The sequence below is a fragment of the Ruditapes philippinarum genome, unplaced genomic scaffold (genome assembly GCF_026571515.1).
Source record: "Ruditapes philippinarum isolate M1 unplaced genomic scaffold, ASM2657151v2 ctg591_1_1_1_1, whole genome shotgun sequence".
In the NCBI taxonomy this organism is placed as follows: Eukaryota; Metazoa; Mollusca; class Bivalvia; order Venerida; family Veneridae; genus Ruditapes; species Ruditapes philippinarum.
In genome coordinates this window covers 242,661-259,708 of record NW_026859721.1, presented here as the reverse complement: position 1 = coordinate 259,708, position 17,048 = coordinate 242,661, and the positions used below count along the sequence as shown (strand labels likewise).

Here is a 17,048-nt window from a genome sequence, read left to right as displayed (position 1 = left end):
TGTAAAATGATGGTTGAGAATAACGCTAAATATTTTCATCTTATTATTATCAAAGCTAAGTCACAATTAAGCGTATAAACAAATTTCTTTAGGCCGTTTTCCTCTTCCTAATACGGATGGCTTTTTCAATAATTAATGAGGATTATTTCGCCTTTGATGGCAAGAAACAGTCAGGTATGTTAGCTTGATACATGTACGTGTATGTTTCATACATGATTTTTTTCTACATTACTTGTTTCATTTTCAATCAAAATCAATTTTCTGATAAAAGAGATATTCATATTTTTTTTCAAAAATAATAAATTATTTCAGAGTTGCGAATAATGCTGGTTGGAATAACCGGTCACGGGAAAAGTGCAACATGCAACACTTTGATTGGTGAGAACTTGGCGGAAGTGTCGTCTGGTTCGACATCTACGACGGAAATAAGTCATTTGTACACAGTAAGAAAGTATTACAAATTCAAAACTATTTTATGTTAGTTCACTGACCAGATATTTAATGTTACTTACTTGTTTGATATAATATTCGATTATACATACTACCAATTATAATATCATTAGAATTAACCAAAAATGCTTATTAATATTATCGAACAGCTTTTAGAGATCTATGGAGAAATGTAAAATACTCGTATAATAAGACTTATGCATGTACAATAATTTAAAATACATAGACAAATATTTTATCACATGATTCGGGTAGAAATGATTCACATTTCAAGATGTTCATGAGTAGAATGTTATCTTGTTAGATAATATCTAAGTTGACTATGCAAACATACAATTTAATTTAATCACCATGCATATAAAATAAAAATAATGGTTGTAAATTGACGAATGGTTGTAAATTGACGAAAACAGGGAATTTCATTTGTTACAATTAACTTCAAATGTTGGCGCTAATAAAATTTAAACCAAATTACGTGTTCCTTTGATACCTTAGAGGAGTTTAAAAAAGACATTAAAACAAAGTAATCATGACGAGTTCTGTGAATGTATAGTAACCGATATACGATAAAAAACCAATTTCCTGATAAAGAAATAATAAATTTACTTACCAGGTTTTGTTATAGAAGATTATGATTTAATTTTTTAAATAACTGAATAAAGATACAAAGTATTTCTATATAGAAATTACTGAATATAATGAAATATTATGTTGTCACTTTTAAAGCAAATTTAGGAGTGGTCAATGTTGCTACAAATGATAAAGCTATCCAAGAACCAGTTCAGTTAAAATAACTTTCATACAAAATCAATCACCCTCCACTGAACTTGTAGAACCATTTCAATCCCCCATAACAAAATGACAATAGACAAATATGAACACTTAACATTACAACAGATTTGGTCTGACCTTTAAAAGAAATTACCGTAAACATTCTTAAAAGACAACTTATTATTATATTTTAAACCTTATCTACATAAGATATATATGATAAGCTTTTATTCAAATTCCTATCAATTTTTCCTGTAAAATATTTTTATATAAAAGATCGTCCAATTGTTCCATACTAGACAGAAATGCGCTCAAAATTAAAAATCTTTAATTTCTCATAACCTTTTTGTCATCTACATGTATATATAACTCATTTTCATATACATACATCACAGTCATTTCAATTTTACAGTTATAAGATTGTTCTAATAACACAATGCCGATACTTAACATTTAGCGCTAATATTAAGTCTTTTAAATGCATAGTAAAAGCAAGTAATATAATATACTATGATTTGAACAAATTTCAGGCTGCAAATCGCTTGAACAGAAAATTGGAAATAGTAGACACACCTGGTATTTTTGATACAGCTAATGATAACGAGAAAATACACAAGGAGCTGATCAGAGCATTGCTTTTAACTACACCTGGGTTCCATGCAATTGCGTTTGTGTTGAAGAGAGGAGCCAAATTCACAGCAGAGATTCAAGAGACGAAAGATATTTTCTTTAATTGGTTTGGTGAAGATGTCAAAAAATATTCATTTGTTATTCTAACGGATACTAACACAAAGGAAGAAGTGGAAGAATTTTTAGGAAAACGACCACACCAAAAGTTGACGGAGTTAGTTAATGATTGTGGTGGCCGAGTTGTTCCTCTCCAAAACAAAAGTAGAGATGTCAATTTTACGCACTACCAAGTATTGAATATTTTAAGAATAGTGGAACAAATAGTAGCCAAAAATAAAAACGCAAGCTTTTCAAATGATGCATACACGTTTACTAAATTGTATGCAGAGAAAAACCCATCACTTTCCAATAGCATGCTACTTCTTTATTCTAAGAAGGTACAGGGAAAGACATTAACAAGTATTCAAAATGAAACCGTAAGGCGGATTCTAGACCAACATCATGAAACAAGTTCGGGATCCGATGTCATTGAAGAGACAGAAAGAAACATGGCTAAACCGCGTGGTAGCAGCAGCACAGGTAATTTGAAGATTATTGACGCGCAAACTGATAGACCATATGAATGTTATGCAGTGAAATCTCAAATGTCAATCTCTTATGAAACTTCTGAAAAACAGACTGATGTCAGTCATACGAATTGTTCCGACTATGAAGACGAATTTTCAAATTTAAGAACAAAAGTAAACAGTGACGAAACAGGTGAAGAAATTAATGGGTTTATTGCGTTTTCCAGAAGGGTAATGTCTAAACTCCCTTTTTGCACGATTATTTAAATCTTCATGCGTAATGGTTTCAAATAATAATCTTTTATTCTTGCATTTGGAATATGTGTTAAACCCTCCTCCCTTACTTTTGTTCATTTTGTTTAACTGATTAGGTCTTCTATATTTTCTTCTTATAGGTTTGTTTTTATTTTACAATGCTGTCGTATAACTTTCTTCAATGAAGGAATGGAGACTTGCGATTCTTATCGACATAGCATATCTGATTAATCATTTTAATCTTATCCTTGTTACAGTTTTTTTTTCAAATAATATAGGGTATGGATGGAAGGAATGTGTTATACTGAGGATGACCTAAATAACTGTGGTTAAGATAGGGGAGGTTTCACTGTTAAACAAATAAGATATGTTATCAAAAAGAACAGATACAAAAACTATGTTTTAGTGCAAATATCAAATGTGCCATGAGATTCATTGACCATAGTAACATGTATGCAGCGAACACAGCTATTACGTCACATGTTAAACACATTATATCTAAATTTAAGGAAAAGACGCCAAACAAAGCCACATCATAGTTCGATATGCTGAATGCTAATGCTATTATGATGTAAAATTTGACGTGATTTGAATGTCGCGATTTTAAAACAACATATTTTATAGTGCGATGGTGCTGATGTTTCTACCTTCGGAAAGTCCTTGTGAAGCCGACGGCATATCTGATTAATCATTTAAATATGCCATTATTTGGTAAAGGTATCAACATAAACGCTTTAGATAACGATTTTAACCAAATATTAATTTTATGGTTTAATGTCGGTCGGGGCATCTTTGAAGTGAACGCAGGCGGTTTTAGAAAGACAAATTGAGACGTAACAAAGATGACGTGACATTAGTTTGCATTGCACAGTCAATAGACGATCAGAGGCCTGGCTTAGGGCTTAGCGTAAACGTTAAAACATCTGATGCCGACAAAAACGAAATAAATGTAAATTTTATATTCACACTAGATATCTGTTTCCGAAAATATCGCATTTTACTATTACAAAACATGTATAGAGAAATTTCTTAAAACACTGTACTGTGTTTGTAATATTCGTTCATTGTGAACTTAATGAAATTTAGTCTTTATAAATATTTTTGTCCTTCCATACAATTTGAACTGAGAATTATCAGTTGTTGAAGTAAAGAGATATCATTTCTTGTTTCAAATTGTAAAAAGCTATATCTGATTAAATGTTTTATGATAAATTTGGAAACTGTTAAAGTATGTTGTTTTCATTATCTGGAAAATAAAGTGTTGCACAGAATTTTAGCTATGATTTCGTGTTATCACCATTATTAAAAAGGGAAATAAGAAAACATTTTAAAGATAAAGTAGAGAATTCTCATGAGAACACTCCGACTTATTTTTCCACCTAGCTAAATGGAAAGGGGCTTTGATGCTATTGTCGCATAATAATATAGCATTTTCACAAAAATATATTCATCGTCATTGATTACGAGTGAAATTAATTTGAATTAAATATGAAAAGATTGTCGTATTGTACACATGTCGCCTACTACGTTAACGGCATCTAAAATGGTTCGACGTCACGTTATGAAGTAAGCAACGACTTACCTCAAATAGACCATAATGTGGATATGCAATTTTTCAATGGCTTGTTATTTTTTGTAATATTTTGTAAAAAATATGTTTGATATTTCAATAAATTATTTTTATAGGTTTGTATTCGATATCTTGAAGTAAATAAAATCTACAGCAACAGTCTACGTTTATTTTGAAGATCCTTTACTGGAGATATCTTAGATAAAAGGTGCGATTTTTTATTGTTCATGTTTTTGAAGGTTGACATGACTTTATATGTGCAAAATATCTGCGTTAGAAATTATTATTATAAAACTGTCGATTTACTAGACTGATAAAACTTGAATGTGTTGTTCAAAAGCGGTAAATCGATTTTTGTAAATGGGCCAAAAGTGCACCTTGTTTTCCTAACATTTGCTTGATTTTGAGAAATAAAATTTTTCTACAATAACTTTTAAAGTTATATATGTCTCATTGCTTGCCAAAAACAACAATAAATAGATCAATTAATTAATTAGTTAGTTAATTGACACAGTGCACACTGATTGTCAGGCTGTGAGATATATAGTGTCTGTATCTTATGTTTATCATATTTTGTATATCATCTCTTATTGATGAATTCTTGTTTATCATCATTTATTTATCGTCTTTTGTTATTTCCTGCTTTAATCCTGTAAAAATGCACACTGATTTTGAATTAACATGATCTCACATGCAAATTTAAAGTACAATGTAGAACAAACAGTACGGGAAATACGAATTGATTTTTCTTTTAAATAGAGAATTATTTATTTGCGAAACTTATTGTTTAACTTATGCATTCAAGGCAAGCAAAACTACAGTTATATTTTTTTCTACATGTTAACTATCTATTTTCCATGCACAAATATGATATGCAAACAATTATCAAAAGTGCATTTATACAGAGCTTTTGTTTTCAGATAAAGTGTGATCAAACATGAGAGATAGAACAAACAAAAAATCTTACAGACAATGCACAATTTTTGCAGGTACTTGTAGAGGACTATGAGATGAACTGAATGGTTTAAATACCTCTTTCAATATAGCCAAGTCGCGATATGTTTAAATCAACTTAATACAGTACTTTAAACGCACGCATGCGTGCTACAAATTCAACTTCTTGTAAAGACCTAACGCCATACTTAATTTCGATCGACAAATGTTTATACAATATGGAAGTTTTCTTTTAAATATTTAACTGTTTGGATATTTAGCGATGTGAAATATATAAACTTTATGTTATAATGTTATATATAACACTGTAAATAATGGCGACAAAGGAAAAGTGCAGTATTAATTCAGGTATGTAGATATTCTCATTTATTTTAAACTTCCCCATTTGAAAAATAATTTATACAATGTATGCATGCTTTAGTAGGTAGTAGATATTGAATTTTTGTGACAGTTGAAATAATTATATGACGCTTATGCTGTTTATCCGGTAAGGTTGCAAAATGTCGACCTTTGTTTTGATTATCCTAGTATTTCAAAACAATATACGTCAATATAACAGTGTTAGTTCCAGTGCAACTAAAATGTCGCAACTCTCTCCTTTGGAAATATTTATAAAGATACTTTTGTTTGATGCAAATTATCAAAATAAAATTTCACATTTTTCAATGAAGAGATTAATTTTATAAGATTTCCCCATATGGTACCTCAATTTTATTTTTTAGTACTAATCTGACAATTTCAAGGCTGTTGAGAGCACAACAAAGCTGAAATTGAGGTCAAACAAAATTGATAAAATTTAAACATACTTCAATTCATTCAATATACCAATCGCCAAATATTGTGTCTATTTTTAATCCCCTTCCGCGTAGCGGAAAGGGGACTTTAGGAATGGTCCCCGTCTGTCAGTCCGTCCGTCTGTCCGTCCGGCCGTAAAACTTTCGTGTCCGCTCCATAACCTTTTGAACCGCTGAAAATCTTTTGAAATAATTTGGCACAAGTAATCACCATAATGAGACGATGTGCAGAACGCAATTATTGGGTTGCTACTCCTAAAGTCAAGGTCACACATAAAAGTCAAATTTTAAAAGTCTTTATTTCATAATTAAAAGTCTACATTCTGAATCCAACCCATAACATTTTAACCGCTGAAAATGTTTTGAAATAATTTGGCACAAGTAATCACCATAATGAGATGATGTGCAGAACGCAATTATTGAGTTGCTACTCCCAAAGTCAAGGTCACACATAAAAGTCAAATGTTAAAAGTCTTTATTTCATAAACAAAAGTCTACATCCTGAATCCACCCCATAACATTTTAACCGCTGAAAATGGTTTAAAATAACTTAGCACAAATGATCACCATAATCAGGCGACGCGCAAAGCTCAATAAAGGGGTTGCTACCCCCACGGCCAAAGTCTGCATTTCGTACCAGCTCCATAACTTTTTAACCGCTGAAATCTTTAAAAGAGCACAATAATTGGGTTGCTACCCCAAATGTCAAGGTCATAATAAAAGGTCAAATGTATATAAGTCTACATAGCATTCCCCTCCATCACTTTAAACCTCTGATTTTTTAAATAGCTTGACACAACAGACCACCATAATGAGACAGTGTGAAAAGTGCATTAATTGAATTGCTACCCCCAAAGGTCAAGGTCACACTTACAGGTCAAATGTTAGAAAGTCTATATTTCGTGTCTGTCCATAACATTTAAACCGCCGCAAAGTTTAAAAAAAAACTTGGCAGAATAATCACTACTATGACACCATTGGCAGAGCACAAAAATCAAGTCAGGGTCACACTCAAAGGTCCAATGTAAAACATCTTTTTTTATTTCCGCTTTATAACTTATTGGCAGTTCAAAGGTTTTTAAATTACTTGGCACAAATGATCCTCACCATGACACAATCTGCAGAGCTTAACATCAAGGTTGCTACACCCAACGTCAAGGTTATATGTTCTTCATAACCTTTTGGCTTTATGGAAGATTTTAAATAACTTGGCACAAATAACCACCATCGTGAGGTTATGTGCTTATGATATGCATGACACAACATCAAGCCTATGGTTGGTCAAAGGTCAAGAATTACACATTCATGTTCGCTGCGGAAGGGGGTTTAGCTGTCCTTCAGCTTTATTTTTAATTACATTTAATCAGTCTGAAAAGTAAACTTTCTTCCACATGCAAAACTGCTCTTGATTACCACAGCCGTTCGGCACATTGGCCTTGCCAATAAAGGTCAAATGATCATGAAATAATCCTTCTTGATCATCAAGAACGAAATTACTATCTAGCATCTGTTAACTATGTATTATATTTTCGTTAAAAAATCTAAGCATCGTCGAATCATGCTGTAAATGGTGTACATTCTTAGAACAATATTTACAAACAATCTCATGAATGCCTTCTGCGTACTCTTTGTGAAAGAATCACGAACACAATGATATATGCACTGTTCTGTGGTCAAAAGGAGAGGATGAGGGTTAAGTTTAACTGTGGTAATTAAATGAATTTTTATTTTATCGGGTATGTACAAAATTTGCAGCCGAGTGAAGAGGATATTATAGAATCTGACCACCAGTAGTATAGTGTTCGGTTAAGGGTCACAATTAGCGCATGCGCGGCTTCCTTATTGGATTTTAAATTAAAAATGACATCATCGCTCTGTTCTTAGAATGACATCAACTGTCTATTTTTAGAATGATACATCGTTCTATTTTCTCAACGCCGTTTATTTTTAGAATGACATCATTATTCTATTTTTATCTCCCGGGAGCTGACTCATATGCATGTTGAATAAGACATGCTCGGCGGCCATTTGGGATGCTATTTTAAGAACGACACCATCATTTTATAAATAGAATCGGGAATAAATAAAAAGTCTTGCGGAAGTATAAAGGGCTGCCTTGTATACTCGGTTTAGGGCGTGGTCACGTGCTCAGCCCTAACGGAGAGATAACAAAGAAATAAAACGTATATATCTGTATAATAAACTAAATTGTTTAATTACAGATAAAGAGAACTATATACAGAATATTTTTAAATATTGTATAGATTAATCTATACATTGATTGGAATTATATAAAACAACTGATCTTTAATGTGCACGACCACGTCCTTAATCGTGTATACAAGTCAGGTCTGTATACGTTCGTAAGATTTTCTTCATTCACGTTTCTATTTATAATATGATGACGTTATTCCTTAAATAGAATCAAAAATGGTCGCCGCGCAAGTGTTATTCAAATTTCATACGAGTCAGCTCCGTATACATCCGGGAGATAAAAATAAAATAATGGTGTCTTTCTAAAAATAAATGCCATTCTTAAAAAGAACGATGTATCATTCTAAAATAGACATATAATGTCATTCATAAAATAGATTGATATATTTCTTTATCATTCTAAATGTAGAATCCATTCGCAGTATGTGGCGCTGAACAAACATCTATACTACTGCAATAAAAACACTACAATCTTACAAGAAAGACTAAAATTAACCTTCAAAGAGTAACACAATCAAACAAAAGATAGTAAAAAATCGTAACGTACTAACAAATTGTTCTGTGGAAAAAATGATGTTATATTAGAAATATTTCATTTAACGACATACAAATGTAAACTATTCTTTTTATAGATATACGTATCTTGCTTGTTGGAAAGACAGGTCATGGAAAAAGTTCAACCGGAAATTCGATTGTTGGAAAAGACAAGTTTGCGTAGCATTTTCAGCGAAATCAGTAACAGATACCACCAGCTGGTCAGGGGTATATTTCTGTCTTCTTTTTTGTTCGTTTCATTTAGAGTATTAATTACTTTGAATCGAAAGGAATTTTCATTTATTTTCTGTATATTCAAATGAGGACTCTTTATAGAATAGAAAATAAAGTCATTAATTTGTTTTTTGTTTTTTCTAAATTTCATAACCTATCTGCGATGGCATGTGTAGCATTTAAGGACTTTAAGGGTGACTCAGCATTATTTTGATTGCAAGGTATAAAGTTCAATATAAATGTTTTGACATTTAAGGTATATAATATTAGTTAATTGCGAGCACTTCAAGTAGCTTTTGAATGCGCACATTTTGTCACCTACATTGATTGTCAACGCGATGCGCAGGTATTAACTTTAACTTCATATGGTGCAGACCATAATTAAAACGTGTAACTTAATAATTAACACGTTTGCAAGTTTCAAAGACTTGAGAAGATATTATGTAATATATAAGCAATGTTCCCTTTATGTTACCGTTACTGTGTTTTGGAAAGCTTACAACTTTCTATAGGAAATCTCAAATTGAAATAATTAGAATAAAAACAAAATAAACAAAATAAAAATAAACGTAAAATCTTTCAAAAAAGAGATATCCTATTGTTCTATCTATATGTTTTATTAAGCTGTTCATCTTATGTCTGAAACAACTAAAGTGACAGTTATTACCCCTAATTTTTTTGTAATGTTAATTTCTCATATGCAACTAGGAATAATTCTTACTGTTAAAGCAATGTAGCATGTGACTAAGACATGTGTACTGTACAAGGTAACGCCTCCGTGACCGAGGGGTTAGAGTCGATGACTTCTAATCCAGTTACCTCTCTGGCGTGGGTTTGATCCCCGGGAGATGCTTTGGTAGTTTAGCGCGGAGGAAGGTAGTCTAGTACTGGTGTAACTCTCCAGGAACGATGGTTAGGAAACTACCCGCCTATATGACTGAAATACTGTTGGAAAAAGGCGTAAAATGAAACAAACAAACAAAACTGTTACAAGGTAACAGAACATTTTTTTTATACGCCCGTTTGAAAAAAACGGGACATATTATAATTTCCCCTTTAGCGAGCAGGAAATCTAGCGGGACAAATTTTTGTCCAGAGCATATTTCCTACACACTTGTAGGAATTCTAATGAATCTTCATAGAAATACTCAGCACTACGAGAAGCTGTATTGCGCACACAAAAACTTAGTCTCTAGGTCAAAATACAAGGTCACACTTAAAGGTCATTGAAAAACGCTTGTCCGGAGCATACCTTCTACATGCATAGAGGGATTTCAATATAACTTGGCATAAATGTAGGTCCCTGTGGCCAATGTCAAAGTTCAGATAAAGATATGAAAATGTGGTCGGACCATTTTGTTATCATTTATTGGGGGATTGAAACACAAATGGTCATTATCATAAATACTGTTGTGAAACATGTAATTGAGGTTAATATATGCAAGGTCAAGGTCATATAAGATGATAAAATATAGAAATTTTATTCAGAGCATATCTCCTCTATGCATGGTAGGACCCTAATGAAACTTCATAGAAATGTTCACCACTATGAGAATTAGTGTCACATGCATGAACCAGGTCTCTAGGTTCAAGGTTAAGGTCACACTTGCAGGTCATTGAAAAATGCTTGTTTGGAGCCGAACTTATACATTCATTGGAGGAATTTTAATGTAATTCTGAACAAATGTTCACCATTGTGATGCTTATTGCCCACATAATCGAGGTCTCGGCTACCGAAGTCAAAGTCCCATAGAGAGGTCAAAGTCTGTGTATGGGAACCATTTAGACATCATTTATTTATGGATTGTAACACAAATGATAACTATCCTGACTAGAAGTATGACACTTGTAATTAAGGTTAATATTTGCAAGTTTGCAAGGTCAATGTCACTAAAGATGATCAAATATCAAGATATTTTCCGGATATTGCCCAGAGCATATCTCCTATATTCATATCAATAATGCCTTCATGTCTGTCAAAAGCTTTTTGTGATGATTTTCAAATGATTTGTTCGGGGTAATAAAAACACAACTCGTTTTTAAGTAACAGTATAAATATCATCTTTTGTGAAAATACTGTACCCCTCGGTTAACAGTACTTTCCTCAGGATGATATTTTTACAGATACCCGCAAACCCCATGTGTTATTTATATATTATTTTGATGGGAAAAATATCCATATCACGAAAGCCAAAGGTCACTAAGTCATACCGCACATCAAAGCCTACTTCATCAATTAATAACTAATTAACGGCGTAAACATACCACGTGACCTTCAACACCTACGGATTATGATCATTTTTGTCCGTTTCAGACTAAATTGAAGAATACACATAAATAGTAGTCAGAAACTTTCGACAGCAATTATATTTTAGTACTTGAAACAAATTTAAAAACGCTTCAAACCTTTCAATAAATATTATAGATGTACGTGTTCCAATGTATCGAGCAACAATGCCCTTTTGCATATTTTCATTATCTTTTAAGACGATATTGTTACAGCCAATTCTTTGTGACCGTCTATGTAAAAATATTACATATGTAGGCTAGGAATGGAAATGGCAGTTTCAACCTCAAATACAATTGGAAAAAATCCATAAAACATTTACAGTGTAGATGTGTATAATTATGCTATAAATCTTGATTTCAGGTATGTACTCGATTTGGAAAAACTATCGAAGTGGTTGATACTCCAGGCATTTTCGACACTCATAAAACCGAGCGTGAAATACATAAAGAACTTATCAGATCGCTTTTATTTGCAACTCCGGGTTTTCATGCAATCGCGTTTGTTCTCGAGATAGGTCGGTTTACAGAAGAGCTTGTAAAAACAAAGAATTTATTTTTCGAATGGTTTGGCAGTGGTGTAGAAAAATATGCATGCATCATTCTAACCAGAACGGAAGACGAACACTCTGTAGATGAATATATTACCACTGATACAACAGAAGATTTGCAAGATTTGATACGAAAATGCGGTGGAAGGACAAGGATAGCTCCTATCGAAAATAAATCAACTGACGTTAAACGAAAGGAAGCTCAAGTAAAACGGATAATAGAAATGGTGGAAGAAATAAAGAGGACCAATAACAATACTCACTTTACAAACGTAGCTTTCCAATTAGCGACTGCTTATGCTTACAATAGGCAGTCTGAAGTAATATCTATGGATTCAATTTACATATTAAGGAAAGCTGGTTTAAAAGTTTCTGACAACGATTGTAAAATGCTTGACAAGGTACTGGAAGTTAATGAGACAGACGACTTAGCTTCTGGTTCGAGCACTATTGACGAAGAAAAGAAAGTCAACCGAAGAAAAAATAGAAATATTGATGTAAATTCTGTACGCGTCACGTATATGTCAGATAAAGGTTTTAACAATGATATAAGTATAGACGTTCCTGACGATCAAACAATGGTAGATTCCGGAACTTCTGATACAGACCCTTTAAATGAGCTTAAAAACGACATTAAAAGCGGTCGTAAAGATGAAACTGGATTTTTGAATCTTTTGAGAAGGGCGTGGAACTTTAGCAAGAAAAAACTAAAATGCATTATAGTATAAGCATCTATATTTTAATTTTGGAACTTCTGCGCGAATAAATGATATATTAGTATAGCTAACTCGATCCGATTTATTATTTCCATTTTCATACTATTGAAAATACAACCCAATGAGATGGTGAAAGAGTTTTGACGTTATCAAAAGTCGATCTTGGCAGAGTGGTTAAGGACTTCAAATTCCTTGACCCTTACTGCTGTTGATTCGAATTCCACCAGGAATTCGGATTTTTCATGTGTGGAAGCTTTATGACTTAAAACCAAGAACAAAAATCAAGGACTCAGTCTAAAAAACATGAAAAACTTTGAAAAACTCGAAGAAAGAAAGAGAGGGGGGAGAGGTTACAACAGTTAAAAAATAATTCAGGAGACAACTCGGCTCAATAAAATACACAATAGCTTTAAAGTACGTTTGATAAAATGAGTTTTTACTATTTTTTTCCAGATTTTTATACCTTCTTTGTTTCGTTCATATTTTGTTCTTCATATTTTTTATGACGACTTGCGCTTTTTACTTTTGAAGAAATGATTTATATATCACGGGATGGAAACTGTTACACGATAACTTGTCACGTCTACTACCAGAAGAATTTCGTCTCCCATGTAATATTTCGAACCTCGTATTCATGTAATTAGTAACATGATAATTTTGTGTATAAAAAGATGCTTATAAATTATAAAATTTGATACATATTCAAAGTTATTCGTTCAGTCATTGGCCCAAAATGTTGGGATAAAAACGAGCGAACCCTCTTATATAGCAATTATTTAGCATGCCACGCATTTATATTGAACAGAACGTTTTATCTTATATAAACTATCTAAAATATTGATGTTAATACAGCCATACAGAGATAACAAAACAGGTTGAGAAAATCATACCATACAGGAGAATTAATTATTTAACTTTTGAAATAATAATTAAGCAGAATAATTTTGTAAGTTTTAATAATGTTGAGGGGCAGAGCTATTCATTAAAGATTCTAATTTATAAAGATTAGAATGATTTGAGAAATTTCTATCAATAAACATTTTATGAATAGAATTAAAAAAGTTAAAACAAGTAATGTAATTTATTGCCAAGAGGTTGTTTTGGACATATGATATATTCTTTTGTTTTTTTCAGTATGTAAATGTTTACATTTTGCTATTGGTAATAAGTGATTCATAGTTCTGATCTTACAAAGTATTATAGTTACAAAGATTGAAAGTTAATATTCCTCGAAACAATTTTTTTCTTATAAACACGATAAACATAAAGATTAATTTATGGTACTTTTGCAATATTCTGTAAGAATTGATCTTTTAATCTTTTTTTCAAAATAGATTTAAAACTATTTACCATACCAATATATTGACTATCAGAAAAGCCAAGATTATCAAGAGAAATCATACCATTATTAACATGTCAAGAGAACTGTATTATACAATATTTTACATATTGTGTAATTTTTTAAAGTTATTAACTTACTCCAGTAACACAACATTCCTTCTTTGACCTGCAGTTCTAACTAATAGTGAAGTTGCTCAAGAATTTGTACATTATCAATACCCCAAACCGCACTACCATATAATAAAATTAGTAAAAATCATAGTATTAAATAAATGTAATTGAACAGATATGGGTAAATAAAACGTTTTAGCCTTTAAATTACAGAAAACATAGCTCTTCTATCCTGGTCAACAAGTTTTTCTCAGCTTTATTACATTAGTCATTGAAATTTTAATACCATGTATGATTAATTGTAAGTTATGGGATCTGAATGTGAATTTAAGATGAAAATAGTTGTTTTAGTTCATGTAAATCTAACCTGAATCTATATTTTTTTTACAATTGTAAACATGGGAAACTGTAGATAGTTTCACATAGTTAGGTGTACTAATCAGTGATTCAAGGGATATTACTCTGATGTACAACTATAATTTTCATTATTCAACATTTAAGCATGTTTCCGTGTTACGTAACTTTGTTGTAAATGAAATACAAAGATTCATTCAATTTTAAAGGGACTCCACTGAAATTTTCTGACGTGACGGTCCTGGAAATACTTTGTCAAGGTTAATGGTACATTTTATGTACCAAAACAATTTTGTGCATATTTTCAGATTATTTCAGATTGCTCACTTTGTTTTTCTAAAATAAGTATATTAATTATGTTGCAACGCTTATCATTCAAAATGAGCTAAGAAAAGAAAGACAAAACGAGTTCCGATTTATTTTTGAGTATATTCTTTTAATTACAATTTGCAAATCTTTCTGTTTTAATGTCCCAGATGATCGTGCGTGTTCGGGGAAAATATTTTCGTAACATTTTTCTCAGCAACTACTTACTACAGTCTCATGATATTTAGTATACAGTATTGACACATGGTCCGATACCGTGGGATATAATTTCAGGTTTGTTGCTTATCCACTTCCTGTTTACTGACTTAGTTAGATTTTCAACTTTAATGGTGAATAGTAAGAAATTTTCGTAACAGTTTTCAGCAACTACTCATCCCAGCCTCTAAAACTTTGGCATACAGCATTAACACGTGGACTCATACTGTGGTATTTAATTTCAGGTATGTCGCTCATCTACTTCCTGTCTACCGACTTAATTAAATTTTCGACAAATTTTCGACATAAGTGGTGAATGGTAGAAAAGTTTCATAACATCACAGTCTCATGATATTTGGTATACAAATGCAACCCGGCCATTTCTGTCTTTGGCCCATTTTATCAATATATTTTTATATTGTGCATTTATTAAAATCATACAAAAGTACTCTGTAAATCGATAGAATAATGCTCGTTAAGTGAGGGGCGTAAACACCAAAAAATGATAACTTATCATACTAAATATTGACTGTAGATATTTTGCTGCAGATAATTACATTCTGTTATGTATATAATATCCATTTGTATTAGATAATAGATACACAATTTGCTATACTTACGGATTTGATAATACGAATATGACAGTAATGTGACCAAAAAGTTAGTTGTTTTACATGTATGTGGATTCAACCAATTATATAGCACGAAACACTTTACAAATTCTGAAATTTCTTAAAACTTTGGCATATCATATAAGAACTTATAAATGATTGAAATTGTTGTTATTTATTTATTCAGTAGCCTTGGTGCAAAATGATAGAACTCGTTGATGGATCTTATCCCATAATAAAAGGAGAATGTTCACAAACAAGCCACCATTTTCATAAACCAGACGGCATTTTATTTGCATTTAAAAGTAGATAGGATTCAATCTTATTGTTTAAATGCATACCGTCAGCATATATATAATGGATGCTGTATGTAATAAAATAGCAAAAATACAACAATAATTTTTTTATCGGAACAAAGAACATTGGTCTGTTTAAGCCCGACTATACAACAACGTACTTCAGGGTCAATCCTTATCACACCCGCCGTTGGTCTGGCGTCAATATTCATAATCAGGATTTTGTGAAGTCGATATACTTTTCATTACAACTTCTTTATTTCTTTTGATAGTTACTCGAAAGATTCATTAATCTTGTTATTTACATCCCTACTTTGATCATAAAATTTTGTTCTATACTTGTTTTCCACAAAGCTACTTTAAATATTTGTTTCTCATCATCACAAACATCAAAAGCTTAATTGTGTAACACAGGCACCCATATTATCAGAATAATCAATCCTTATTTATTTTTAAGATAATTATAATATTTTACTATAATAACTTTTATATTCCTCAACCTTAAAAAACTATATATTAGAATAACCTACATCATTACCCACATTATATGTGATAAGGTCTATAGCTCTGGCATTCATTTTACCAGAAATGTTTCCTCTTTTAACTTACAGTTTACCTAAAAAATGAATTCTGAACAAAACTATAACCCGTATAACTTCTTTATTTAATTTTACCGTATTTCATCATGATAGATTCGTATAGTGGAAAAATCATAGTTTAAATTCAGAAATGTTTAATGTTCAGCATGTCAATATAAAATGCTAGCACTTAGCGAATATTTGTACATAGTTTCGTCTAATTCCATGGACATTACTTTATATAAGCACTTATGGGTCACATTCTTTACGGATCACATGTGTAACACCTGTTCCAAATGCAGTCGCATTCGTAATAGGTGTAAAGAAACTAGTAATGGAAATGAAGCACCTATGTCACGTGATCGATGCCGATTTTTGATGTGCCATACAATCACATTGACAAGTGTATGTTAATATGCATGATGCAGCAAAAAATGTTAATGTAAAAGTCCATACTTATTAATACTAGTCGGGTCATTAAATAAATTTGTTTTACTCGAATCAAGTGCGTTGTAGTTTATTTTATACTGGTCAATATTTCTTTCCACCTATCAGTATGTCTGTCTGTCTGTCTGTCTGTCTGTCTGTCTTGCGTTTTCTCTTTTGTCTGAGTAAAAACAGCTTCATTAAAGAAATACAACTTCACAGCAAAATTTAGAATAAGATTGAGTATTTTGAGCTTTTACGGCTGATTAGTATTAAAAATATCA

The 17,048-nt window shown here is 31.7% G+C and overlaps 2 protein-coding genes across 2 annotated transcripts; both read left to right on the top strand.

The window, feature by feature from the left end:
• LOC132757644 (uncharacterized) lies at positions 1-3,664 on the top strand. Its single transcript, XM_060748972.1, has 3 exons — positions 1-174; positions 313-443; positions 1,752-3,664. Exons 1-3 carry the CDS (start codon positions 117-119, stop codon positions 2,682-2,684), a joined length of 1,122 nt encoding a protein of 373 aa, XP_060604955.1. The 5' UTR covers positions 1-116; the 3' UTR covers positions 2,685-3,664.
• A 521-nt stretch (positions 3,665-4,185) lies between these two features.
• LOC132757622 (GTPase IMAP family member 7-like) lies at positions 4,186-15,591 on the top strand. Its single transcript, XM_060748944.1, has 3 exons — positions 4,186-4,238; positions 8,837-8,966; positions 11,623-15,591. The coding sequence occupies exons 1-3, from the start codon at positions 4,186-4,188 to the stop codon at positions 12,535-12,537; spliced, it is 1,098 nt and encodes a 365-aa protein (XP_060604927.1). The 3' UTR covers positions 12,538-15,591.
• The last annotated feature ends 1,457 nt before the right edge of the window (positions 15,592-17,048 follow it).